General features: G+C 36.4%; 1 protein-coding gene across 1 annotated transcript in view; it reads left to right on the top strand.

The window, feature by feature from the left end:
* LOC115423164 (paired box protein Pax-7-like) overlaps positions 1-27,153 on the top strand; it is an 84,878-nt gene that overhangs the window by 34,423 nt on the left and 23,302 nt on the right. The window contains exon 5 of the mRNA XM_030139902.1: positions 8,752-8,951. Within this exon, the coding sequence (XP_029995762.1) occupies positions 8,752-8,951 (200 nt within the window). The remainder of the gene's footprint in view (positions 1-8,751; positions 8,952-27,153) is intronic.

Raw genomic sequence — 27,153 nt, 5'->3', positions numbered from 1 at the left:
TCCATGGGTTTTACTGGTGTATCAATGTTGTAGAAGATGACGGTGTTTCCACGGTAACTACGGAGCCTCTGAACGTCCAAATGGGTCATATCTGATGACCATGAAAAGATGAATAACTGCATTTTACACCAGTTATTTACATGGATTGACAGGATTAGTGGATCAACAGTTTAAACCTTAAACAGTTTAGATCAGTACATGACTTTGGACGTTGGTGGATGTTCTTTATGGGTTAAATGTCGTCCCTCCACGACTCAACAGTAATCAGCCAACTGACTGACAGGCAGATTCATGTCCAGATGTGACCTGTCCTCTACGACAGATACAGCAGAGAAATGGAGTTGATTCCAAATGGATGAATCTGCTTTTGGTAGTGGTAGTTCTCTGGTACCCTCAACATGAGGTCCAAATGCAAGTGAAGGAGGCCATGAAAAAAAACAACAAACAAAATAAATCAGAGAGGTAGCAAAAAATGAGATGTAATAAGAGAATGTACTACTTTCAATGCATTTAAACCCTATATTAAACATTAGTTTTTGAGGAACCACATCTGTCATCATTAATGTTATACCAGTATGTGCAATATATAATGTTGTATATTATTACATTTATTTGTCCTGTAGCATGGATTTTCATTGTGTGTTGTGAATTGTGTGTTTTGCTGTGCAGTTTTGATTTATTTATTTATTCTATTAGGGACAGTGGATATTAATGAACATCTACAACAACTGCAGCTTTAAACATGCCAGATTGTAGCAGCAGTGCTAATTTCCATCTGTGGTCCCTCGGCAGGTGACAGGAAAGACAGCTGACAAAAAGGCAAAATATCATAAAAACACACAGAACAACACAGTGAGAACAATCTACTGATGGTCACAGGCTTGGTTTTTCTCCATCCAATGTTTAAGTTGTGATTTGAAGGAGGCATATGATTGTGAGTCTCTTATGTTGAGTGGTAAACTGTTCCAATATTCAGTTCCAGTGACTGAAAGTGTAGTTCGTCCAAAAGTAGTGCACCTGCATGGCACCTCCCAGTCTCCCACTCTCACCATCCCACTGACAGACTGGGATATGATAAAATCTGTTAAAGAAGGAGGGGCAAGTCCATGTAAGACTTTACATATCAGGCAAGCATTTTTAAAATTCACAGAAGTATTCAAATTAAATTATATTTATCTAAAACAATGCAGTGGTGAAAATTAAATGTTTTTTTTTTTTTTTTTTGTCAAATATTTTTATGGCTTTTTTAAAAAGTGATTCTATGGGTTTGAGTGTTGTGCCAGCAGCAAGTGACCAGGAAGTTATACAGTATTCAATCTGAGAGAAAATCATAGAGTGTAAAAACATCTTAGCAACATGTAGGTTCAGAAAGGGTCTGACTTCTTTAAAATTTTGCACATCAAAATTTGCTGGCTTCTTCAGTCACTTTATGTGTTGTTTAAATGTTAATGTTGGGTCTAAGGCAGGGGTGTCAAACTCATATTAGTTCATGGGCCACATACAGCCCAATATGACCTGCAGTGGGCCGGATCATTAAAATAATAACATAATAATACATAAATCATATCGATTCCAAAATCTGTATGTCTAATTTCTATGTTTTAGAGTGAAAAAAGTAAGATTATGTTATCAAAATTTATACATCTACAAACTATCCTTTAAAAAAATATGGAAAAACATGAACCATGACCAAAATGAAATTTATTAAGAAAAAAAGTGCAGTTTTAACAATTTATGCCATTATTTGGCCTCAGCTTCTCATGTTTACATGTGTATTACAACGTACAAATCACAGTGGATCTACAAATACACAAAACATTCAATAACAGACAGAATATTGGTACAATTACTCTTAAATCTCTTAAGACATTTCCGGTTGTTCATATTTGTTCAGGTTTTTCACATTTTTGTGTAATTTTACTTTTTTTGTTACACTAAAACAAAGAGAAAAATATGTGTTTTTTGTTATTTATACTTTATTATGATAGTATTTTGCTGGTCTGACCCAATTCAGATGGAATTGAACTAAATTTATTTTGACATCCTTGATTGTTAATATCTTCAGTGTAATTTTTGTACTTCACTAATTCATCCCACGGGCTGGATTGGACCCTTTGGTGGGCCAGTTTTGGCCCCCGGGGCGCATGTTTGACACCCCTGGTCTAAGGTTAACCCAGGGTACTTGAACTCTTTGACTAAATCCAGTTTCACCCCTTCAAGTGCGATGTTAGACTGTTTCATGTGTTGTTTTTCTTCTGCATTATTTTTGTTTCTTCTAACCTGCTGCAGACTACAGATGTAAAGGGGCTTTTTGGTTAATTCAGACATATTTACATTTATATGTTCATCAATATGCACTGTCCCCTTTTGAATAAACACTGATGTCAAATATCCTTAAAAAAATTAATTAGAATGCACTAAAAATATAACTTTGATGACATTACTAGAAAATATTAAGTACAGTCACCTCATTTGTAGATGTAGTCAAATGTGTGAATACATTTAAGCTAAATAGATATAAATTAATAAGTTTTAGTTTTGACCCCACCTCTTTTTCTTTTGACCACATAAATTGTCACCTGCCCATGCATGTCTGGACATGCCTCAGTACTTTTACAAAGAGTAGCTGCTATAGGAGTTTCAGTGCTTATCATACAAGATGCAACTCAAGAAGTTCTAAAGTGGCTGTCGACGATTATTTGTTTAGTTTAGTTTATTTGTCTCAAACTTTGAAGTAAAAAAAAAAAAAAAAAAAAAGAACAAATAAAACAATAAAAGCAAGAAGTCAATTACATATGCACACGTCAATGGTCATTAATCGCAGAAAAAGTAACAAAATACAAAAAAATTAACATAAATGTACATATGAATCAATTCATAAACACAGTTTGAGAAGGGACAGACAGAAGCAAAGGCTTATCCATATTGCCCAAAGTGTTGTTTTGTTTTATTGTCCACCAGTTCAATCGACCTGTTCTATGGACATTTTCTCTTAGCTATAGGTGTGCGCTAGCTGACTTGTTGCTTTTCTCAGTGGGGGAGACTGTAAGCCCAGATATGTTGAGTTTACTTTAAAAAATTTAGAAAAGCGGTAGCCTTAAAAAAAATTAAGTAATGATTTACGAACTTTTTAAGTATATTTAACTTAAAATCTTAGTTAAATGTAAGTTAAATGTACTTAAAAAGTTCATTAATTATTACTTAATTTTTTTCTCAAATTTTTAAAGTAAACTCAACTTATCTGGGCTTACAGTGAATAAAACTAAACAAAGCTAAGTAACTAAATAACTAAATAACATGAAGTGAAAAATATTATTAAAATTTGACAGTGACTCCAAATTCTGAACTGAGTACTTGAGTACCATTACTGGCAGCCAAAGTAATCACAAATATAAATGGAATCCATTAATTGTTTATTGTGATTATCATTTATGTATGTATGTACAGGGTGGGGAAGCAAAATTTACAATGAACATTTAGTTGTTTTTTCTCAGCAGGCACTACGTCAATTGTTTTGAAACCAAGCATATATTGATGTCATAATCATACCTAACACTATTATCCATACCTTTTCAGAAACTTTTGCCCATATGAGTAATCAGGAAAGCAAATGTCAAAGAGTGTGTGATTTGCTGAATGCACTCGTCACACCAAAGGAGATTTCAAAAATAGTTGGAGTGTCCATAAAGACTGTTTATAATGGAAAGAAGAGAATGACTATGAGCAAAACTATTATGAGAAAGTCTGGAAGATACTATTAAAGAAGAATGGGAGAAGTTGTCACCTGAATATTTGAGGAACACTTGCGCAAGTTTCAGGAAGTGTGTGAAGGCAGTTATTGAGAAAGAAGGAGGACACATAGAATAAAAACATTTTCTATTATGTCAGTTTTCTTGTGGCAAATAAATTCTCATGACTTTCAATAAACTAATTGGTCATACATTGTCTTTCAATCCCTGCCTCAAAATATTGTAAATTTGGCTTCCCCACCCTGAATGTATGTATGTATTTAACCTTTATTTAACCAGGAAAAAACTCGTTGACATTAAAAATCTCTTTTGCAGAAGAGTGTCCAGGTACTTTTTATGTCAATCTGACTCTTAAATGTTGAATATTTTGTTGCTCACTGTAGTTTTGTTGAGTTATGCTAGAAGCAACACCTTTTTTATTTTCCTGGTACAAACACACTTCATTTACTATTGCAACAGTTACATCATGTCTTCGTCCATACTCACATATCACATTACATGACATTTCATCATATCCTACCTAGTAAGCCATAGACAGCATTATATTTGAATGGACAGCTAGCGTGCATCAGATAATCTCCAGTTGCTTCTTCAGAACAGCAGCAGGGACACATTGTGTGGGAATGAAATCTGCTGTAAAATAAATTTAGCAGACAATATTCATGCTGCTTATGTTTGTCAGGGCTGACCCAAGGCCATCAAGTAGAGGTGATCTAAAGAGATTAGCATTCCTTATCCTACTCACACTCTCAACATCCATCCCTGGGGAATGCTGGGAGTTTCTTTACTATATGGGCTAAAATTTACTTCAGAAATCAAATCATTAAAAGCAGAAATGTTGAAAGTAAATCTGCAAACTGTGATTTTAAAGCTGAAAACACGGGATATTTATTTCTATATTTGAATTAGAGGTCCACCGATGAGGGTTCTGTTGTGATCTGGCCCTGTGTGATATAGTTTTCAGGCTCTTTGTTTAGGATCATTTGTAATAATTGATTTCTTTGTTATTCCTTATCGTGTGTTAGCTGACCGATTTACACTGAAGATCAGTAAGATTAAGATTAAGATATCTTTATCATTAGATACACTTACATACACAGTACACTGCAAAAATCAAAATCTTACCAAGTGTATTTTTCTCATTTCTAGTCCAAATATCTCATCACACTTAAAATAAGACATAATCACCTAAAGAGGAACTTTCAGTGAGATATAAGAACTTATTTTTAGACAATAGATCTTGAAAATCTTATTTCAAGAAATCTTACCAAGATAATTTTCACTTGAAGTGAAAAAAAAAAAAACTCCCAATGGAAGCATTGGGAGTTTTTTTTTTTTTTGCTTAAATTAAGCAAAAAAATAAATAAATAAAAAAAATCTTGAATTAAGCAAGATCATTTTCACTTCTTCCATTGGCAGATTTTTTTTTGCTTAATTCAAGCAAAAAAAAAAAAAAAAAAAAAAAAAAAAAAAAAATCTCCCAATGGAACAAGTGAAAAGTACCTTGGTAAGACTTATCCTATTGATATTATAGACTTGTCTTATTTTAAGTGTAATGAGATATTTTGACTAGAAATGAGAAAAATACACTTGGTAAGACTCTGATTTTTGCTGTGTAAATGTAAAATAACATTAAATTAAATGAAGGGAAGTGAAAACAGATCCTATTGAACAGTTTGAATGTTTCTTCTTTTTTTTTTTCTGAAGGCAGTCTTGACTGTCAGCTGACAGTCAAATGGTTCACATTGTTTTTAAAGTGCTTCATTTTTACCACATCAATAATGTGGGTTTTCAGTCACCAATACCTGATTCCCAGCCTTCCCAAAATAGATGTTTAATGTCAATATTTGATCAGGATGTCTTAACCTCCTTTAGATTGCAGACAGTGTGGCTTCTTTACCCTCACTATCTCTAGGCAGTGTATACTTAAACATAGGCAGAATATATGATTAAATAATCATTGATATAAACTTAATTAACATAAAATATATATAAATGGAGCAGAAGAAGTGAAAGTTTTTTCTATATTTACCAAAAAAGGACTAGTGTTGCAAATTAACTATAAACTGTAAACACTAGTGCATAGAATCGCTGCTCTCAGTTTATCTGTGAACATGTAATTGTCTGAAATAAACCATAATTAAATATAGTGGACCTGTCAGACCTGGACTAGTTTAGCTTTTTGCAGCAGCAGTAGGATAAGACCTGTGGACAGGAGACAGTTATTAGGAACTAACTCAAGCTCATAGAAGTTGAGCTCAGTGAACTCAAAACCTTCTCAAAGCGTGAACATATCAGTCAGTATCTGATGGATAGGCAGTGTCCAAATGTATAATTCTGTTGGATATGCAGACCAACAGCAGTCCAGACATAGTCCGTCTTCAGCTCACCTCACTGAGGGTGAAGTACTTCAATCAAATATTTGTAACTGGAGGGAGGTCAGAGAAGTGCTCTCCTTGAGTTCCTCTTTACCATCCAATATTTATTTCTTTGGTATTTCCTTTGGCAACATACAGGGGTGTTTGACCTCCCCAGGCTTTACAGATCTACTCTAATGATGTCTTCATCTAGTATGGGATGAAATGTACAGATCTTCTTATTCATTTGTACTCTAAATGTCTAAATGAGTTTGTCAGCCAGATGAGACACTGGGAAGACTGCACTGTAAAAACGATAACTAGTAATTGTTGATTTCATTAAAGTTTTCAAATTAAACCGACTCAGAAATAAAGCTTTCCATTTAAAACCTACAAAAACTTGTCTGCCCAGCAAATTTCTCTCATTGTTGTCCCAACTGAGATTTTCTAAACAGCACAACAAAGATTATCAATTTTGAATAGATTTTTTGAGTCAAGTTGGGAACCAGTGGGAAACCCCATAGATGACTGACTGACGTGCACATGCACACATGGTCTGAACAAGATTGAACTAGACCAGGGGTCACCAACCCTGGTCCTGGAGAGCCACTATCCTACATGTTTTAGATGGATCCCTCTTCCAACACACCTGATTCAAATGATAAGCCTATCATCAAGCTCTGCAGGAGCCTGAGAACGACTGTCAGGTGTGCTGGAAGAGGGAAGCATGGTTTTTACAGCAGGCTGAAACTGGACCAGTCTAAGAAAGGAGCTCTTGGCACAAAATAAATAAGATTTCAGATAACATTCAGTTGTGCTTTGTTTTGTTCAATATCTATTTATTGAGCATTTTTCAAATATAATTACAGCAACATATATTTTCCTTTATTCATATACACTGCAAAACATTACAACCCCTTTTAGTTATGTCCACTTATTTTTGCTCTTCAACTCAAAGAGCTGGTCAGTTGGACCAGGCAGGGGGGGTCATGGCGACAGTCTTACCCATTCCCCTCTGTCATGGTACCTACTTAGAACGTCATACAGCCATCAGGCCACACAGGTGTGCCAAAACCTCTTCCACCAACGGGGTCAAAGGTCCCAACACCCAGAACCTGGAGTTCCTGGAGCGACCATCTTCAAACACCCTGAGTCAGAGTGGCTTTGCTCAGACTAGTGTGGAAATCCCAACCCCTCCCAAAGATTTGGTTTCTCCTAAAGCAGGGCTATTTAAATCCAGTCCTTGAGGGCTGGTATCCTGCATGCTTTAGAGGTTTTCCTCTTTCCAGCACACCTGGAAGAGGGAAACTTCCGAAACATGCAGGACACCAGCTCTCAAGGACTGGATTTGCCTACCTCTGTCCTAAAGGAAGGTCTACCTCTCATCTGTAATAATGGTATGTTCCTTTGACAAAAGAAAGCAAGGTTTTTTTGAATGGATAATGTAAAATGTTGTGAGTTGTTTTAACTTAAAACTTGATGTTTTTATAAAGCAGAAATGTGTTTGTTAAACTAGCTCAGTCAAGTTTTTTTGTACTGATAATATAAAATAAATATTTGTTTTAACTCACAGTTTTAAGTTGTAACAACAAGTGATTAATAGTTGAGTCAACTTTCATAACTTAGAAAAGAAAGTAAGGACAATGAGAACACTGTAGTGAAGAAAACTCAAAAATCTCTTGCATCACGTTACCTTGATATTTAACGTTTTCTCGGCTTTTTCTTTTTTACAGTGTGGGAATGAATAGGTGTCTCTCAGTAAACCTTCTCATCTGTTCTTCTGTTTTCATGATCTTGTGAAACGTCATCTGGCGTGGCCTAAGTACTGTTCCATTTAAACCAGGGCTGTCAAACTCCGGTCCTCGAGGGCCGGTATCCTGCATGTTTTAGATATTTCCCTCTTCCACCTGAAAGCCATTCCATCCTTATCAGACTTCTGCAGAGCATGATGATCATTAATTGAACCAGGTGTGCTGGAAGAGGGAAACATCTAAAACATGCAGGATACCAGCCCTCGAGGACCGGAGTTTGACAGCCCTGGTTTAAACGTTCACACAAACCAAGATCAGATGTTCTTGTCTCCTAGCTTAAACCAAGGATGCACTGGTTGGTGACTTGTGTGGACTTGGTTGGCAAATACATTTCGCGCTAATGTCAATTTGCTCTCAAAGGCAATCGTGGCTTCTGGGTCAACTTACCCCAGAAATGTTTTACTGAGTAGATGAGCGTCACACAAGATGATGAGACACAATGTTAGAACACGTGCAAAAGGCAGAACAGTGAGAAAATGCATCTTTGTTATCATGATATGGGATTCAACAAAATTAGTTTACCCAGTTTTGAAGAATATACAAAATGTATAGAAAATATATATGACATGTATATAGTAGTACAAATGCATTTAAATCAAATAGAGTGACATTGTGATGGATTGGGGGAATATGTTATGGAATCGATGGCAGAAATACAGCAAAACCAGGGAGGAACGTTCACAAGAACACAACCGTTCCAATTAAAGATAGACTGGTGTTCTTAGGAAGTCTCTGTCTGGTTCACTTTTGTCTCCATGTCATCCTAACTATGATATAAAACACGTCGCCCTGGTCGACCCCTAATGCATTCATTCCCTCCATGTTTGGTTCCAGGCAGTCGAATGGATGAAGTATCAGATGTTGAGTCGGAGCCTGACCTTCCCCTGAAGAGGAAGCAGCGCAGAAGTCGAACCACGTTTACAGCAGAGCAGCTGGAGGAGCTGGAGAAAGCTTTTGAAAGAACTCACTATCCTGACATCTACACCAGGGAGGAACTGGCCCAAAGGACCAAACTCACCGAGGCCCGCGTCCAGGTAATAGTTCTGCCATCTACCATCTACACAAACACACAAAGATAATGCAGCATACACATGCCCGAGTTCAGAATCACAATCAGAATCCACTTTATTGGCCAAGTATGTGAACTCATACGAGGAATTTGGCTTTTTTCTTAGCTCACGTTGTACAATTTCAGCATAAACACACTTGAACATAGACCCAATATAAACAAACTCAACTAGAAACAAGGACAACAATGGGTTGAAGAACAGTATAGAATAAATATAAATAAATAAGTAGATGTGTATGGAGATCTGATCTATTTAAAATATATGTTTATGTATATATTATTTACACTGATGTTGTCAATATGTACAGAGTGCAAATGAGTCAGTGTTATACACTGTAAGCCCAGAATTTGTATTTACTAAATTGCTTTAATTAAAATACACTTAAATGATTTAAGTTTTATGAAGTTACTATAAAATGTTAAGTATATTCTATTAATTTGTAGACATAGTTGAAAGTACGAAAAAGTTTAAGTTGAATGGAATTAAATCACTAAGTTTTAGTCATGACCACACCTTTTTATTTTCACATTGCATTGTGGGTATTGGGCATGTTGTTGAAAATGTGTTATTTTTATGTGCAGGGGTTCAGCGGGGTTGTGGTGTTAGTGTTCATTTGGATTTAATGTGTGTATGGCAGTGTTTATTGGCTTTTTTGTGTTTGTTTTTGTATTTTTGTAGAGCTGCACCATGAGTCAGAGCCATAGGAAGAACAATGGCTTTACTGTTCATCCAAAATTATTGTTGTATGATAAATATCTTAAATTCTTGGCAAACTATAAACATCTTCTGTTCTGGCAAATGATATCAAGCTAACTCCCATTCATGCTACAATATGATAAGTTGAATAATATCATAACTATTATTGTTCAGGAATAGGATTCTGAATTTGATTAACTTGAAAGAAGTTTTTTTTGTCAATGATACATTAATGTGACTGCAATTGAGAAAATTAGTCAGTGTAACCTAAAATGCTGAGTTGGATGGTGGGGTTGATTTTACAACAGATTTAAAGTACAAATAACTTGTCTTTTAGTGTTTTCTACTTAATAGTTTAAGTTCAATACTTTTAGCATTAAAGCTGAACCTACTTAAACCAATTGATTAGTCGATCATTACTCAAATCATTTAAGTGCAATCACTTGCCTCAAATTTTTTGAGTAAACTCTACTTATCCGGGCTTACAGTGTACAGAGTGCAAATGTTTGTGAGAGGATGAATTGGAGTCAGGGGGGTGCTGACTGTGTATGGCTCATGAAGTGTTCATCAGAGTGACGGCCTGGGGGAGGAAACTGTTCTAGTGTCTGGCTGTTTTGGCGTACAGTGCTCTGTATCACCTGCCAGTGGGGAGAAGTTCCAACAGGTGGTGACCGGGGTGTGATGGGTCTGCAGAGATGTTTCCTGGGCAGAGTTCATGGAATATATCAACTTCATTCCCTTCTATTACTTTTTAGTGGAGGTTATGTTTTCATCTGGATTTGTCTGTGTGGCTTTTTGTCTGTTTGTCTGTTAGCAAGATAACTCAAAAAGTTATGGACGGATTTTCATGAAATTTTCAGGAAATGTTGATACCGGGGGGGGGGGGGTGATCTGCCTTGGCGGAGGTCTGCACTGTCTGACTTCTTTTCTACTTTGTTTTTGTTTTAAAGGGGTCATATTTAGCTAAACCCACTTTTATTAGTCTTTAGTTAAAAAAGTTTGAATTTGAACCCTCCAGGTGCTGCAAATCTATCTTTATATTCATTTTGGCAAAATTGAGTGGATTTCTAAAACCTGTTTTAACCCTTTCATGCATTAATTGTGAGAACCTTAGTCAAGATATTTTTCTTCAGTGTTTTTATTCCTCCTTAGGCATGAAAAAAACAATGCCATCAAGGTTTGTTTTTTTTTTCTGTTGAGTTACAAAAATATCCATGCTTTTAATTTTTGAAGTAAAGAAATGTGTTTAAAACCCAATATCAGAGAGGGATATGAAAACAATGAAATAAAAACATGTCTAATGCTGCTAATCTGATGTCTTCTCACATTTTTTAACATATTCTACTGCTATTAATTCCTCACTTCATCGAGATAATGTGCAAAAAACACCTTATTGTCTAACAAATAACAATTGATTTACACTCAAACATGTTAGTGCAGATCAGGTTTATCAAGAACAGCAAAGTTACAGTAATGGTATGAATGTCAGGATATGAGATGATGCGTAAGTGTCCACTGGGTTGGCTGACATGGAACTAAAACAACTAAACCCATAATATACAAGAGAACAGCTGAAGAAATAACTGTCCACTGGAGTGACTTATGCATGAAAAGGTTAATTCCTTCTTAATTTGTTACGTCTATAACTAGTTACATCACGACATTTGCACAAGTAAGGTCAAGACATCCGACGAACATTTCTCCGAGTACATCATAATTGTTTGTCAGCAGCAGCGGTTGTAGTTCATACTGAAAATATGTCCAAACTTGGAGCCCATCACCTAAAATGTTGAGTTGTTGGTTGTATTAACAAACACAAGTGGCTGAATGGGACAGAGCAGCACAGTCAACAACCTGGAGGGAGTGGGGCTTGAAGTGGCTCATTTACATTTAAAGGGCCAGCGCTCAGAAATAGGGTTGAAGATGAACCTGTGGAGTTGAATTAATGAAGAATTCAGACCCAAGTAGAGCATTTATAGTTTATGTAGACCACAGGGAAATGTTTTAAAATGCATAATTCTGTTTAAAAAAGCAAAATATCACTCCTCTAACAAATGCAATGTGTCCAAATACTGTTATATACTGTTACAAATATTTTGTCCAAATACTGTAGTTTTAGAACGAATTGAAGAAATTAAAATCTAAAGCACTATATAGAAAAAACTAAAGACTTTATACTGCACTCGAGCAAAGATGATCATGTTTGGTGAACTTTTATTCTATCATGAAACAAGAGGGACTCAACCAAAACAGAAGATTTAAGGTCTGACTCTAAATGTAATGTTTCATTTCACAAATGGATCCTATCCTGGGTGTACCCAGTGATTTATTGGCTGATGGTGCATAAAATGCTATGAATAAATCTAAGTTTGTGAGTGTAAAATTGCCAATTATGTTTGCATCATTACAGTTGTACTCTCAGATCCACATTGGGATTCATCCTTTGTTTTTCATGACGGTCATGGGAGCTGCCGTATTGGCTGTGTTAAACAATTTTGAGTCTATGCAGTAGAGAAATGGGACGATGTGTGCAACCGTAGGGACTGTTTAACAAATAGCAAATATTAATAAACTGAATAGCTGTTTGTTAGTTTGCCATAGTCCTTGCCACAGGTCAGTCAAATCCTGCACCGCAAGACTAGTGAATAGTTTCTTTCCCAAAGCCAAAACCACTCTGAACTCTGCACTGAAAGCCCAGACAATGAAATTATGATGTACAATAATAACATTTATTTAAGTACTTTTAACTTATTAACTGAAATATTTAACTTTTTAACTTACCGACTGCAAAACTTTTGTATGCCTTGTATGTTAAATGTTGTGTGCCACATGTTGGATGCTTTTTTAGAGTATCTTTTAGATAGATAGAGATAGATACTTTATTCATCCCGTAGAGAAATTTACAGGTTCCAGCGGTATCCACAAACTTCAAAACAACAGTAGTAAAACAGAATAGTAAGAACACAATCGTAAAAAGAAAGAACTTTAACTTTCCGCAAGGAGTCAGTGCAAAAGGAGACTGTTGTGCTTAGAGTCAGTGCAATGAATGAGTCTGTGCAAAGGATAAGGATAAAGGATAAAGTGCAATGTTTTATGGAGGTTGACGAAGAAAGTAGAATATTGCAATGTCCAGTAATCCCATTTTAAACATTGCATAATATATGACCACCTGCTGTGAACATGTCAAGCTTGTTGTTTCCTTCTCTGTCCACTTATTGATGAGTCAGAGACTTACTGTCTACCTTCTCTTTAACCTCCTGAGACCCAGGAAATGTCAGCAAAGTACAAGCTTTTTTTGTTTTTTTATTAAATAAGTGCCTATATCGGAAACATCATGATGCAACACTTTTTTCAGATGCAGTTTTTAAAAAAAAATATGGAATGTCCTTTGTGGTGGTCAGTTTTCTTTTCTTTTTTTTTTTGTATAAAGTTGTGAAACTCTTGTCCACGAATATGGACAGAAAACCCATAGCCGGGTCTTAGGAGGTTATGGAATATTTCACTGACTAAGTGTCCTTGTTTTACTGTGTAAGGTCAAATGTGTACATAGGCGGAATTAAGACCTAACTAATCAATTGTAGTTAACCTAACATGGGAAAAGACTAAACATATATAAGCTTTGAAAATTCTTCTGTTGGTCAGACAGCAGGGGCAAGGCTTTGGACAACTGCAGTCTGTCGTCTCAATATTCTTACATGAAACAGTGTGTTTGCTTTAACCCCAATTCAGTGAGTTTTTGTGTTCTTGCTTCAAAATGGTGTCCAGAGTGCTACAAACTTCCATGACAAGGTATCTTATCAATCAATCAGACAATCACACTTTATTTGTACAGCACTTTTCATACATGGTACATGTAACACAAAGTGCTTCACATCAAACCCCCCACTGTCCCGCAGTTGCAACTAAAACTAAAAATAAAAATAAAAGCAACAAAGTAAAGTAATGTTTACAGTAAAAGTTTAATTAAAAGCTAAATTAAAAAGATACATTTTGAGTTTACTTTTAAAAATATGAACACTTATCTTATCTTATCTTATCTTATCTTATCTTATCTTATCTTATCTTATCTTATCTTATCTTATCGTATCTTATCTTCACTCACTAACATTTTAGGCTTTCCTGACCACCCCTTCTATATGTTGATTGTGTATCCACTCTCATCTCTTCCATGTTCTATTTTTCCTGCTTCAATAACCCCATCACATGGCTCTCCTGGAATTATTCGATGATTGCATATATGAATTCATTTGTAGGTCTCTAAGCCTTTAGATAAGAAGCTGGTTGTCACATGGTTGTCATTTTATAGACCAAACGTTATCTTTGTCCTCTGAGTCTGATTATATTCTTCTGACATCTAGTATTCACACAGATGCCAGCTGTTTACATGTCAGTGGAAATACGTCTGCTTCTGACAGCTCTACAGTGTTCTAGAAGGACTGGAGAAAAATAGTGTAGAGTTGTGACAACAGCTGTTAGGGGAATAGAAGTGGGCTGCATTCCTCACACATGTCTCACCCCACAACATCTTGGCTGGAATCTTAGTTTCCCACCACTTTGGAGCCCACCACTCATTATAAAACTTACAGCAGATCACAGGTCTATGGTGTCTCACAAGAGAGTTTTTTTTCTACACCAGTAACATGATTTAATTGAGACGCAAGAATGTGACTGAGTACAACATCTGCACTGCATAACTGTGCCACTCAGCCCTTTTGATTCCACTCTTCATGTTTTGGGATCTTCAGGGTCTGTTGATGCCATGAGTTTACCTCTTGAACCACTATTCAGATACACAGGGTGTCCAGAAAGTCTCTTTATTATTTAACACATTTTTTACAAAAGCAAATGAATAGACAATTCTGTGGAAATTATCTAAAAAATGAAAAGTAGATATTGAAGTTTTTTTTTTTTTTTGGCTCATTTAATAAACCTCTAAATAGACACCATTAGTTACACAAAACACGTCCATGAGTACCTACCATCTGGATTTCTTGCTCTGCTGGCTGTATCATAGGGTGACCATATTTTGATTTCCAAAAAAGAGGAAGCTTGGCTACGCCTCGAGATACTAGATCACACGCTATGTAAGTACTGTAGTATTCTGTACAAAGTGTCTATAACCCCAGAGAAAATATTTCAGTGACACAGGTGCTTGGAATTATTTTATTATTGTAGGTGTAGACGTGTCATAAAAGCTGCTGTGTGTATGTACTTGTGTCATTTTTTCAGTTCATATTTGTTCAGGTTTTTCACATTTTATTTTTAAAGGATAGTTTATTATTGTAATTATTTTCAGAATTTAATAGGTTTTTTTCTTCATTATTTATAGGCATAATCAAAATTTTTTTCATATTAAACCAAGAAGAAAATTTGGAGTCATTAGTTATACTGTTATTTCACGTGAGATCACAGTTGGTCTGAATGTGGCCCCTGAACTAAAACAAGTGTGACACCTTTGACTCTTAATAAATTCAATATCATTTTTGCATTTTGTAAATTCATACCATGGGGCAGATTGGACCCTTTGGTGGGCCAGTGTTGTCCCTTGGGCCGCATGTTTGCCCCCCCTGTTACAGTGTGTCTATGGACAGGTCCGTCTATCCCCACATTCACAGACAGGTGCCTTTCACTGCTGTACTCATGTCCCATATATCACTGGAAAGCGCAAAGTCTTTTCTTCCAGCGGGATCTGGCACTTTTCTGATTGCATGAACAGTGACATTGAAATTGTGCTTGCACCAATACATACGCATTTAAAGAGTTTTTCCTGTGAAAAACAATGAAAACTGGACTTTTTTGCTAATTTGTAAAAACTGCCCGGACGCTCCGGACAGGACGTGAATAGAGGACATGTATGGGCCAGAGAGGATGTTTAGTCCCCCTACTGTATCATAGATTCATCCATAGTGTCAATGGCATCAGTGATCTTTAGCTTCAGGTTGTTGATGTCCTGTATCTTTAATACACGATATCTTTAACATAACCCCATAGAAATAAATTCAGGGCAGTGATATGTGGTGAACGAGGTTTCCCAGGAATAGGACCATCCTTTCCCTTGGAAATGTTTGATTTAGGAACCCACTAACATGCAGTCCCCACTGTGGTAGTGCACCATCTACCTGGAAAATGATGGTTGATTGAAGGTCATCCAGTTGTGTTGACACATATTCAGTCAAAAGGTCAAAGGTCAACATTTACATTAATTGATCTGGTGTTGAAGAAAGTTGAACCAATGCTTCAATTGCACATGATCCACAGTGTGATTAAAAACTCTGATAACCACTGAGTACATAGAACAAATCTGATGAACAGATCCCACTGATTCCTTTTGTAATATTTTTTTTAAATTATAAACAGACTCTGTGGACACCCTGTACATTTTCTACTTTTCTTGAAATGTCTCTAGAAGAAGAATCTGCTGATATCCTCAATGGTCAACACCATACCCTCATGCCTGTATTTAGGTTAAGTGAAGTATTTCACCAGCTGTTGGATTGGATACTTTGTTATATAGTACGCATGTTCATATCACACATATAACATAGCACACTCATTTGAAAATACTGTAATGATTTGGTCCTTAAAAATATTGCTCTTACCCATGCTGTGAACACAGTTTTTCTGTACCTGCCTCCACATCAGTGCATTGTCCTGCCTCTGTAGTTTGTTCTTTTATTATTGTATCTACTGAGACATTTGTGTCATAAACAACCATCAAGTGCAACAGAAAATAGATGATAGTCTTCTTCCTGTGGATCATTGCAGATAATCTCCTCTGTATAACGGATGATGAAAACAAAGTTATTTAAATATACCATGGGAGAAGCTGTTCTCTGTTTCATTTGTTTCCTTATTCTTTGGTTTGATTATTGATCTGTCATTTTGCCAATCACTATCTTAGTTATGTATACCACTGACTACAACGCAGGTGTCAAACATACGGCACGAGGGCCAAAATCGGCCCACCGAAGGATCCAGTCTGGCCCCTGGGATGAATTTGTGAAATGCCAAAATTACAGTGAAGATATTAACAATGAAGGATGTCATTTTTGTTCAAGTTCCACAAACAGACCAATATGATGTCAACTGGCTCAGATCAGTAACATTTCTATAATAATACTGGAAGGTCTCAGAGTGTCTGTGTGTGTATCTGCACAGTTCTGAGAAATGGAAATGTTTTTAACTGGCCAATTTGGTACCTACAGTTGAGGAATAGTCCCATCTTCACATTAAATATCTCGGCAAGTTGATAGGACTAATATTTTGGGAGATATTAGTCATTTTGGAATACAATAATCATGTTATATGTCATCTTATAATCATGTTGCTCGGTTGACTGGAAGTGCAGTACCACACTGCATGATGGGAAATGAAGTTAAAAACAGATGCAACGCATTTACTAACTTCAGTCCATAGACATCGATATTAATATGACCTGTGGTTCCCCTCGGTCAACGTCCTAGTATTATCACAATAACCTATAAATAATGACAACTCCAATTTTTTCTCTTTTAGTACAAAAAGCAAAATTACATGAAAATATTTACATTTATAAACTATTCTTTTACAAAATTTGAATAATCTTAACAACATGAAATGTCTCAAGAGAAGTAAGTGTAATTTTAATAATATTCTGCCTGTTATTAAATGTTTTGTGTGTTTGTAGATCCACTGTGATCTGTAAGTTGTACATGTGTAAAAAATAAACTGAGGCATAATATTGTTAAAATTGCACTTACATTTCTTAAGACATTTCAGGTTGTTCATGTTATTAACATTCTTATTCATCTTTGTAGATGTAAACATTATCATAATGCAATTTTACTTTTTTCACTGTTATTAATTTACTGGTCTGGCCCACTTCAGATCATATTGGGCTGAATGTGATCCCTGAACTAAAATGAGTTTGACTACAAAACTGAACATTTCAGGCTCTTATGAGTAAATTAAAGTATAAATGAAGTCTGTTGTTGCACATCTGACCATAGTGGAGCGTGTCAGGGATTACCAAAAGAGCTGACACTTTCCCAAGCTTTGATGTCAGTGTACTCACTGAATAGAGCAGTAGACACATCTGATTAAACCTGATCAGCACATGGTAATTACAGCTGTCAGTCACTTATTTAACCTCAGTGTCTAATTTGCCAAAGTCTGCGTCACAGGGTCTTTTCCGGGCTGAAAACACAGTTCACAGCAAGGTTATAATCGTTAGCGAAAACTAACGAAATGACAAAAACTAGAATTGTAAAAACATTTTCGTTAACTGAAATAAATAAAAACTATAATTAGAAGAGAAAAATGATAACTAATTGAAACTATATTGTGCGCTTACAAAACTAACTAAAACATATAAGAATTATGGATAAAATTCCCTTAGTTTTCGTCTTTGTTAATATCGGATTGATATAAAATCGATTTATTTCCCTCAAGCAATTTTATCTGCTGGCACCATATGATATTTAACGGTCCGTCACTTCTCGTCACTTGTGGTTTCCAGTCGTCTTCTGGTCCTCACTCTACCTGGAAACATGGAGACTAAAGTTGGGAGAAAGCAGCAGAGTCCTGTCTGGGATTTATTTGAATACGACGGAGAAGAAGAGAAAAGATATAAAGAAACTAAAACTAAACTAAAACTAAGCATTTAGAAAATAACAAAAACTAATAAAAATGAGCAAACCTGCTCTAAAAATGAATTAAAACTAACTGAATTAGAGAAAAAAAAGTCAAAACTAGATAAAACTAAAATATAATGAAAAATCCAAAAACTATTATAACCTTGGTTCACAGTAGTCAGTAGAATTCTTGTTTCCTCAGACCAATTGATTTACAAGATGATTAAAGTTAATTAATGATTTTTGCTCATTAACACCAATACACTGTTTCAGCTTTAACCCATGAAGACCCAGTGATACTTTTGTGGCAGCTCCCAAATGCATTTTTGTCTCTATTTAACCTTTCTTAGTGATTTATTACTATTTATTGTAATACTACCCTCTTTATTTTGCTTTTTTTCCCAGTGTAAATCATGTATTTTCCTATATTTAATTGATTGATCATGTAGATAAGAAAGTTCAGATTAAAGTTGAAGGTTATTATACCAAAAATCAGAGAAAACTGAAGAAAAAGTGACTTTTTCAGTCAAATATGTCATTAATTGAACATAAAACAAGTGCCTACAAGCTGTTAGTTCTCAAACTCCATGGATTTTACTGGTGCACTAAAAAAATTAAAATCTTACCAAGTGTATTTTTCTCATTTCTAGTCAAAATATCTCATCACACTTAAAATAAGATACAATCACCCAGAGAGTAACTTGTAAGTGAGATATAAGAACTTACTTTTAGAAAGATTTTTTAGCAGATTTTTTTTGTTTGAATTAAGCAAAAAAATCTTGAATTAAGCAAAAAATCTGCCGATGGAACAAGAAACTTGGTATCTTGGTACGATTTCTTGAAATAAGATTTTCAAGATCTATCGTCTAAAAATAAGTTCTTATGTCTTACTGAAAAGTTACTCTTTAGGTGATTATGTCTTATTTTAAGTGTGATGAGATATTTTGACAAGAAATGAGAAAAATACACTTAGAAAGATTTTGATTTTTGCAGTGTGAATCAATGTTGTAGAAGATGACGGTGTTTCCACTTTCACTACGGAGCCTCTGAGCGTCCAAATGGGTCATATCTGATGACCATGAAGAGATGACAAACTGCATTTTACACCAATTATTTACATGGATTAATAGGATTAGTGGATCAACCGGTATTAAACAGTTTAGATCAGTAGATGGTTTTGGTCTATGGTGGATGTTTGGGTCTTTATGGGTGAAGAGTTGGTTGTAAAATCAATGTGAAAACAGATGAGAAGGAAATACATATAATAGGAAGGAAACAACAGGACATAAGAGCTGTATGAGACTACTGTGTCAGCATTAATGAGACATATATTTCATTTTGACAGGAAATTTTGTGATAAATGGTGGATTTGGTGTAGCTTTAATTTATTTTGGATATGGTCAACTTCAAATTGCATTCAAAATTCTGAACTAACATGTTTTTTTAATAAGTAAAATGTAAGAATCCATTTTTCAGATTTTAGTAGCATTCTGTTCTGAAATACAAAACTGCCCATTTGTTTCCCCTCCCCTTTTATGTGTCAATCTCTTCCTCTTCTTCAGCCTCATATACAGCTGCATAGACACGTGTGCACAGTCACTGCTTTTTCAGGCATTTTAAGATAACATATCAGAATTGTCATCATTCATTTAATTCCAAGCATTGTGCATGCAGATGACGTAATTATGAAACTGAAGCATTTTTTTGTGCGAAAAAAATCTGACATTTGATCAAAAAACAAATGACTGAATAAAGAATGTTGTGATTTAGTTCTATCAGAACGAGTGGCTTCATAGTTATTGTAACACTGTTTCACACATGCACACAGTTGGATATTCTCAGCCCTATATCCACATACTTATGTTGTAGGGCTGCACAAGGAGATGGACTTGAAACTCAGAGGAACAGTCAGACTTCATTTTGACTTCTTCTTTTGCCGTAGCACCCCAGGGTGTCAACACCTGTTCTAATTATTTTAGTCTCTTCTGCAGAAGTACTTTTCCAAATGATCTTCTCCACTTGAAAGGAATGTTTTCATTTACTCCAAATGAAAAAAGAGAATTCCTGGAGAAAGTGGGTGAGTGGAGAGCTTGAGGCAATGCATAGATTTCTGTGACTGCTCTGAATGTGTGTGTGTGTGTGTGTGTGTGTGTGTGTATGTGTGTGTGTGTGCATGTATTACCTTGTGAGCAGTATTATATAGACTTTTGTAACAGCATGCAAATAGTAAAAAATAATTCTGCATGTGTACATTGGAACACAAACAGAATGCCATTTCTAATATCTGCTAGATGGGCTTTGTTTTTTGCAAGGACATGTATGTGTGTGAGTGTGTGTGTGTGTGTGTGTGTGTGTGTGTGTAGGTGTGTGTGTGTGTGTGTGTGTGTGTGTGTGTGAGTTTTTAATCACCAATTGAAAACCAATGGACCTTAGTTTAGAATAGACCTTCAACAGGCTGTTTGAGGGTTAAACTGGTTCGAGGGTTAGGACAAGGGTTAGTGTTAGGCCCAATCCCAACTCACCCCTTACCCCTACCCCTACCCCTACCCCTTGGCCCTCGTATTTGGCACTACCCCTTGAAATGGAGCTGCAAGGGGTAGGTGTTGAAACATTCCCCTATGAAATGGGACAACTCTTCGCAACCTGTTACGTCATCAGCAGTCATCGATGTCGCTATAAACAGATGCGACAACTTTGTTTCCGAAAGTATTCATCATGCCGTCAGCAGCTGTAACCGTCTCTGTTGCATGGGCTTTGGTCATCTTTCTGCGTCTATCAACTATAAACTGCAGAAAAGCGATCTATAACACATTGAAACAGCAATAAACGGTCAAATGATTAAGTTGTTTACAAAGAAAATATGTACATTTGTGTGTTTCTTTCATCAGACTACTGCACTTTTTTGCTGTGTTTACCTCCATCTTGCCAATGATTCGAACAGAATTATGGGAGATTTCTCTTATCCCTATGTTCATAGTGTGGCACTGAAATGTCTTCGTTTCGAGGACTATACAGCCCTCCCCCTTAGCCCCTCCCCTCTGTCTAATTGAGAATGGGGACAACACTACCCCTTCATGTGTACTTGCAAAACGGAGGGGAAGGGGCAAGGGGGAGGGCTAAGTGGTGAATTGGGATTCAGCCATAAGTGTTAAGTATTCAGCTGTGATCAGTAGTGAATGTCTATAAAACTGTCTATTTAGAGAAAATGTGCACCTGTGTCTGTTTCAAGTCAGTGTACACGTTACAGTTCACGTCGATAAGCAGAGGTGTTGAACATACACACACTGTTTCTTCCAGTAGATGCTCCCATACTTCTGTATAAACAGACTGTTGTAGAAGCAGAAGTACTGACTCAGCTTATTTGTTTCAGTAAAATATTGGAAAAATCCTCAACGTGCAAAATTCAAATTAGGCATTTCTGGCTGTTATTGTGTAAAGTGAACTGAATCTCATATCAATGTGAGGAGTATTTCACCGTTCTACCATTCATCCATCGATCCATTTTCTGAACAGCTGAATCCTTGTGATGGTTCCAGGGCTGCAGGAGTCTACCCTGGTTACTACCAGGTGAAGGGGGAATAAACCCTGGGTGTGCTGCCAGCGTAACCTTATATTAGACAAGTGACTATTTTTGGTAATTTCCAAATATTAGGTCTGTCTCGTGTCTGAGTAAAGTCAAGAAGCATGTTGTTGTTTTTTATAACACTATACAGTGATTCAGGGAGATTTTATAGACAGTTTGAAACTGTAAATAGAGAATATGACTGATTTTTGTCAGTTTATATAAAAGCTAGAGGCCCTGTGTGCCTGTATGTGTGTGTGTGTCTGGGGATTCACACAAAATCCATAAAGAGCTGACTGCTGCAGTTTGGCATACTTATGTATTTTTGGTCAAGGAACAGACTAGTGAAAACAGCAAGTCGACAGGACCAATATTTTTTAGAGATATTAGTAATTTTGGAATATAATAGCCTTACAATCATGTTGCTGTACCCTGAACACTTTGGCGGTGACTGCTGGACAAATGTGGTACAGCATCACAAATACACAACAGCATAAAAACGACCACATCTAGAACATGTAGATCCCCACGGGTCAGTGCGCTAGTGACAGTTGTTTTATTGAATGTGTTCACTTTTTAAGCAAGAGCCGCTTGGATAATTTATGCCAAGAGGATGGAGTCTGTTGTCATGCCAACCAACTAGGAGGTAGATGACAATGTCCAATAACACACTAAGGTTGAAATTTTGAATTTCAGAGTATTAGTGCCCTATAAAGGGTTAACAGGGCAGTAATTCCACCATTTTAACTCAAAATACAATCAGAAACAATAGACTGAAACTAATGAACATTCATTTCACTCCAATGGGTAAATCAGTATTAAATGTCTGGAACAGAACTGCTTTTAATATCATATTTTTTATATTGTTTTCATCTTGAATTTCATGTCATGTTTGACTTGTATTGTTCACATCTTTCATGTTTCTCATGTTTTACCTTACCTTACCTTAGATTCTTTCCATCTTGTTACATGGAAAAGAATTAAGAATGTTTATTTGTCAGTCAGTGTTCAGTTATTACACATGTGGACGTGCAACTGGCATTGAAAGTGACTGTCTGTGTGTAACTCATCACCAGCTGAACATACAGATACACACCACACGCTGCAGGTTAGGTCATGTCAGGTTCACGGGAAGCAAAACGCCATATCAGCCAATAATGTCTCTGCCAGTCTAAGTAATCAAACCGACAACCCTTTGGTCACAAGCTGCTTCTCCAAACTTCTAGGCCATGGCTGCCTCCTGTAAAAAGGCCCCCTGGATACGTCAAGGGATTATCTTTTTGGTTTCATCATTTGTTTTAAATAAGTTCTGATGATGGGAAGGCACACGATGATGCAAAATAAAAATCAATGACTCAAAAAATCCCATCAATTCTATACAATGTAAAGTGACGAATCTGTTTTGGAAATATACAAAGTACAGGTTTTTGTCTTAAGATGTATAGTAAAAGTAAAAAGTTTGAAAAATACAATGCCAGTTCCAAACAAAAAGGGGTGAAAATATAATTAAAAATAGAATACAATGATTTTCCAATTTCATAAACCCATATTGTTGTCACAGTAGCACATACAACAGAAAATGTACCATTTAAGAATTTTTTTTTGTGAATAATTTTGAATTTGATGCCAGTAACATGTCTGAAAAAGTCAGGAAAAAACAGGGCTGTGTTTACCACTGTGTAGCATCCAATCTTCTTTTAACCCATAAAGACCCAGTGCTACTTTTGTGGCAGTTCCCAAATAAACTTTTCTCTCAATTTAACCTTTCATAAGTAATTTATCACCATGTATTGTGATATTATCGTCTTTATTTTACATTTTTTTCATTGAAAATCATGTATTTTCCTATATTTAATTCACTTATGATCATAAAAGCTCAGATTAAAGCGGATGATTATTATATCAAAAACAAAGAAAACTGAAGACGAATGAACTTTTTCAGCAAAGATATCAATAACTGAACACCAAAACATGTGTCCATCCACTGTCATTGATCCAACTCCATGGGTTTTACTGGTGAATCAATGTTTGTAGAAGATCATGGTGTTTCCACGTTCACTGTGGAGCCTCTGACTGTCCAAATGGGTCATATCTGATGATCATGAATAGATGAAGAACTGTCTTTAACACCATTTATTTACATGTATTGATAGGATTAGTGGATTAACAGGTATTATTTATTTTAGATCAGCAGATGGTTTTGGTCACCAGCGGCTGTTTGGGTTTTTGTGAACTTAAAAGTGAACTTAAAACACATGAGAACGTAGGAGCCCAGCTGGTGGAGTCCTCATTTACTTTGTGATATTTTTTATTTTCCTAATGAGCCAAATGTTCTCAGTCGCTGAATGGTCTGGACTATAGGCAGATACTTCAGCTCCTGGACTCTGGTACTGTAGAGTCATGATGTTGTAATAGATGTAGTTTAGTTCAGTTTGTGTCTTTCTTTTTGCTGTTGCTGGCTCCACTGTACTGCTGTACTTGTACATGGGTTAGTTAAAAGTTCATGTGGTGGAGGCCAGAAGTACACAGAAGGGCAGAAGGAGCTGCACTGTGTCTGTGGATTTAGAGGAAGTGTATGACAGGGTGGATATGAGCTGTGGGACTGTATGAGGACAACTGGAGTGGAGGACGACTATGGTAGAGTGGTGCAGGATGAGAACAGTGTGACAGAGGGGACGGAGCTGTAGGTGTGGCACAGGGATTCAGAGTGGAAGTGGGTCTGCATCAGGGATGGGCAGCTCTATGCCCCTGCTTGTTTACCATGGTGATGTGTGTGTGTGTGTGTGTGTGTGTGTGTGTGTGTGTGTGTGTGTGTGTGTGTGTGTGTGTGGTGGACAGAGTCCGATGGAACAGGATTTACTGTGGTGATATGGGTCACCGAATGTAAAAGTTCAGTCACTGTTTAAAGGTGACATTTTGTGAACATTTAGCACACTTTTCTCACATTTACCTCATCTTTCTTTAATTTGAGACACAAATTTGTGTAAAACTGCATGTTCTTTACATTTGTTAAAAATGTGTACAAATGAAAAATAAATCCTAAATCTAAATGTTAAATCTAAATGTAAATGTGAACTCTAAATCTAAATGTTAAATCTAAATCCTAAATCTAAATGTTAAATCTAAATCTAAATGTTAAATCTAAATTCTAAATCTAAATGTTAAATCTAAATCTAAATGTTAAATCTAAATCCTAAATCTAAATGTTAAATCTAAATCCTAAATCTAAATGTTAAATTTAAATCTAAATCCTAAATCTAAATCTAAATGTTTAGAAAATATGCAAATTAGGCAGGTTGGCCCACACCCTTTGCCTCAGCCCCGCCCACATCACCGACAGCAGAAAGAAGAGACATGGTGGGCTCGGAAATCGAGAGGGCAGTTATTGCTGGCGTACGTAAATGTAAATGTATGTAAACAGCAGAGGAGTGCAAATGTGTATTACTTTTTGGCTCAGACCTGAAGGAGAGCATTATTCTGAACTAGATCCGAGGTCCGTGGAGAGGCGGCTTGGTCTCCCGGTTCAGCCCGTTTTAGAGCACCTCCCAGGCCCACAGAAGCCGGCCTTGGAAGACCTGATGAGCCTGGAGCTTGGAGGTCCGTGCTGCGGCGTGGTGTACCGGGTCACAGCGGCTTAGTGCGCCGGTCTGCAAGCTGGCGCTAGAAGCCTGGAGCCCGCTTTGTGCAGGGCACAACGGGCGATGTGGAAGTTGGGGTTGGCGTTAATGAAGTAAAATAAAATGATATTTGCCAGCATTAAAGAAAATCTAAACAGCAGAAGAGTGCACATGTGTATTAATTTATGGGTCGGACCTGATGGAGAGCATTATTCAGAACGAGATCCGAGGTCCGTGGAGGACCGGCTTGTTCTCACGATTCACTGCGGGTTAGAGCAGCTCCAAGCCCCACAGGAGCCGGGCTTGGAGGACACTAAGTGGTGCATGGAGGTCGGAGCACGGCTTACTTCCATGACACTTAAACGGGACTGGACCCTTAAACGGAACTGGTTGCGAGTTCCGAAAACGGAACTGGTTCCATAAACGGAGCAGTTCCGTTTTCGGAACTCGGAACTGGTTCCGTTTACGGAACCAACTTCACGCTTCAAGTTAGCAGTAACTCTGTTCATGAAGAGCTAAAAAGTTGAAATTCAACCGCTTGACTTACCGTTTGTGGTGTGGACTGCACCGGTGGAGCAGTGCCCTGAAGGGCAGCCCGTACGCCAGCAATAACTGCCCTCTCGATTTCCGAGCCCACCATGTCTCTTCTTTCTGCTGTCGGTGATGTGGGCGGGGCTGAGGCAAAGGGTGTGGGCCAACCTGCCTAATTTGCATATTTTCTAAACATTTAGATTTAGATTTAGGATTTAGATTTAACATTTAGATTTAGATTTAGGATTTAGATTTAACATTTAGATTTAGGATTTAGATGTAACATTTAGATTTAGATTTAACATTTACATTTAGATTTAACATTTAGATTTAGGATTTATTTTTCACTTGTACACATTTTTAACAAATGTAAAGAACATGCAGTTTTACACAAATTTGTGTCTCAAATTAAAGAAAGATGAGGTAAATGTGAGAAAAGTGTGCTAAATGTTCACAAAATGTCACCTTTAAACAGTAACTGAATTTTTACATTCGGCGACCCATATGGTGACTCCTAAAGGGAGTATCTGAAAGTAGTAGTGGTAGTAGAAGTAGTAGTAGTAGTAGTAGTAGTAATAGTAGTAGAAATACTAGTAGTAATAGTAGTGGTATTGTAATAGCAGAAATAGCAATAGTAGTAGTAGTAGTAGTAGTAGAAATAGTAATACTAGTAGCAGTAGTAGTAGTAGTAGCAGTAGTAGTAGTAGTAGTAGTAGTAATAGGAGTAATAGTGGTAGTAGAAATAGTAGTAGTAGTAGTAGTAGTAGAAGCAGTAGTAGTAGAAATAGTAGTAGTAGAAGTAGAAATAGTAATTGTAGTAGTAGTAGTAGTAGTAGTAGTAGTCGAAGCAGTAGTAGTAGTAGTAGTAGTAGAAGCAGTAGTAGTAGTAATAATAGTAGTAGTAGAAGCAGTAGTAGTAGAAGTAGTAGTAGCAGTAGTAGTAGTAGTAGCAGCAGCAGCAGTAGTAGTAGCAGTAGTAGTAGTAGTAGTAGAAGCAGTAGTAGTAGTAGTAGTAGTAGTAGTAGTAGCAGAAATAGTAGTAATACTAGTAGTAGTAATAGTAGTAGTAGTAGTAGTAGTAGAAGCAGTAGTAGTAGAAGTAGTAGTAGTAATTGTATTGTAATAGCAGAAATAGCAATAGTAGTCGT

The sequence above is a fragment of the Sphaeramia orbicularis genome, chromosome 7 (assembly GCF_902148855.1).
Source record: "Sphaeramia orbicularis chromosome 7, fSphaOr1.1, whole genome shotgun sequence".
NCBI classification, from domain to species: Eukaryota; Metazoa; Chordata; class Actinopteri; order Kurtiformes; family Apogonidae; genus Sphaeramia; species Sphaeramia orbicularis.
The sequence above is the reverse complement of the archived record's forward strand: the minus strand, read 5'-3'. Positions and strand labels throughout refer to the sequence as shown.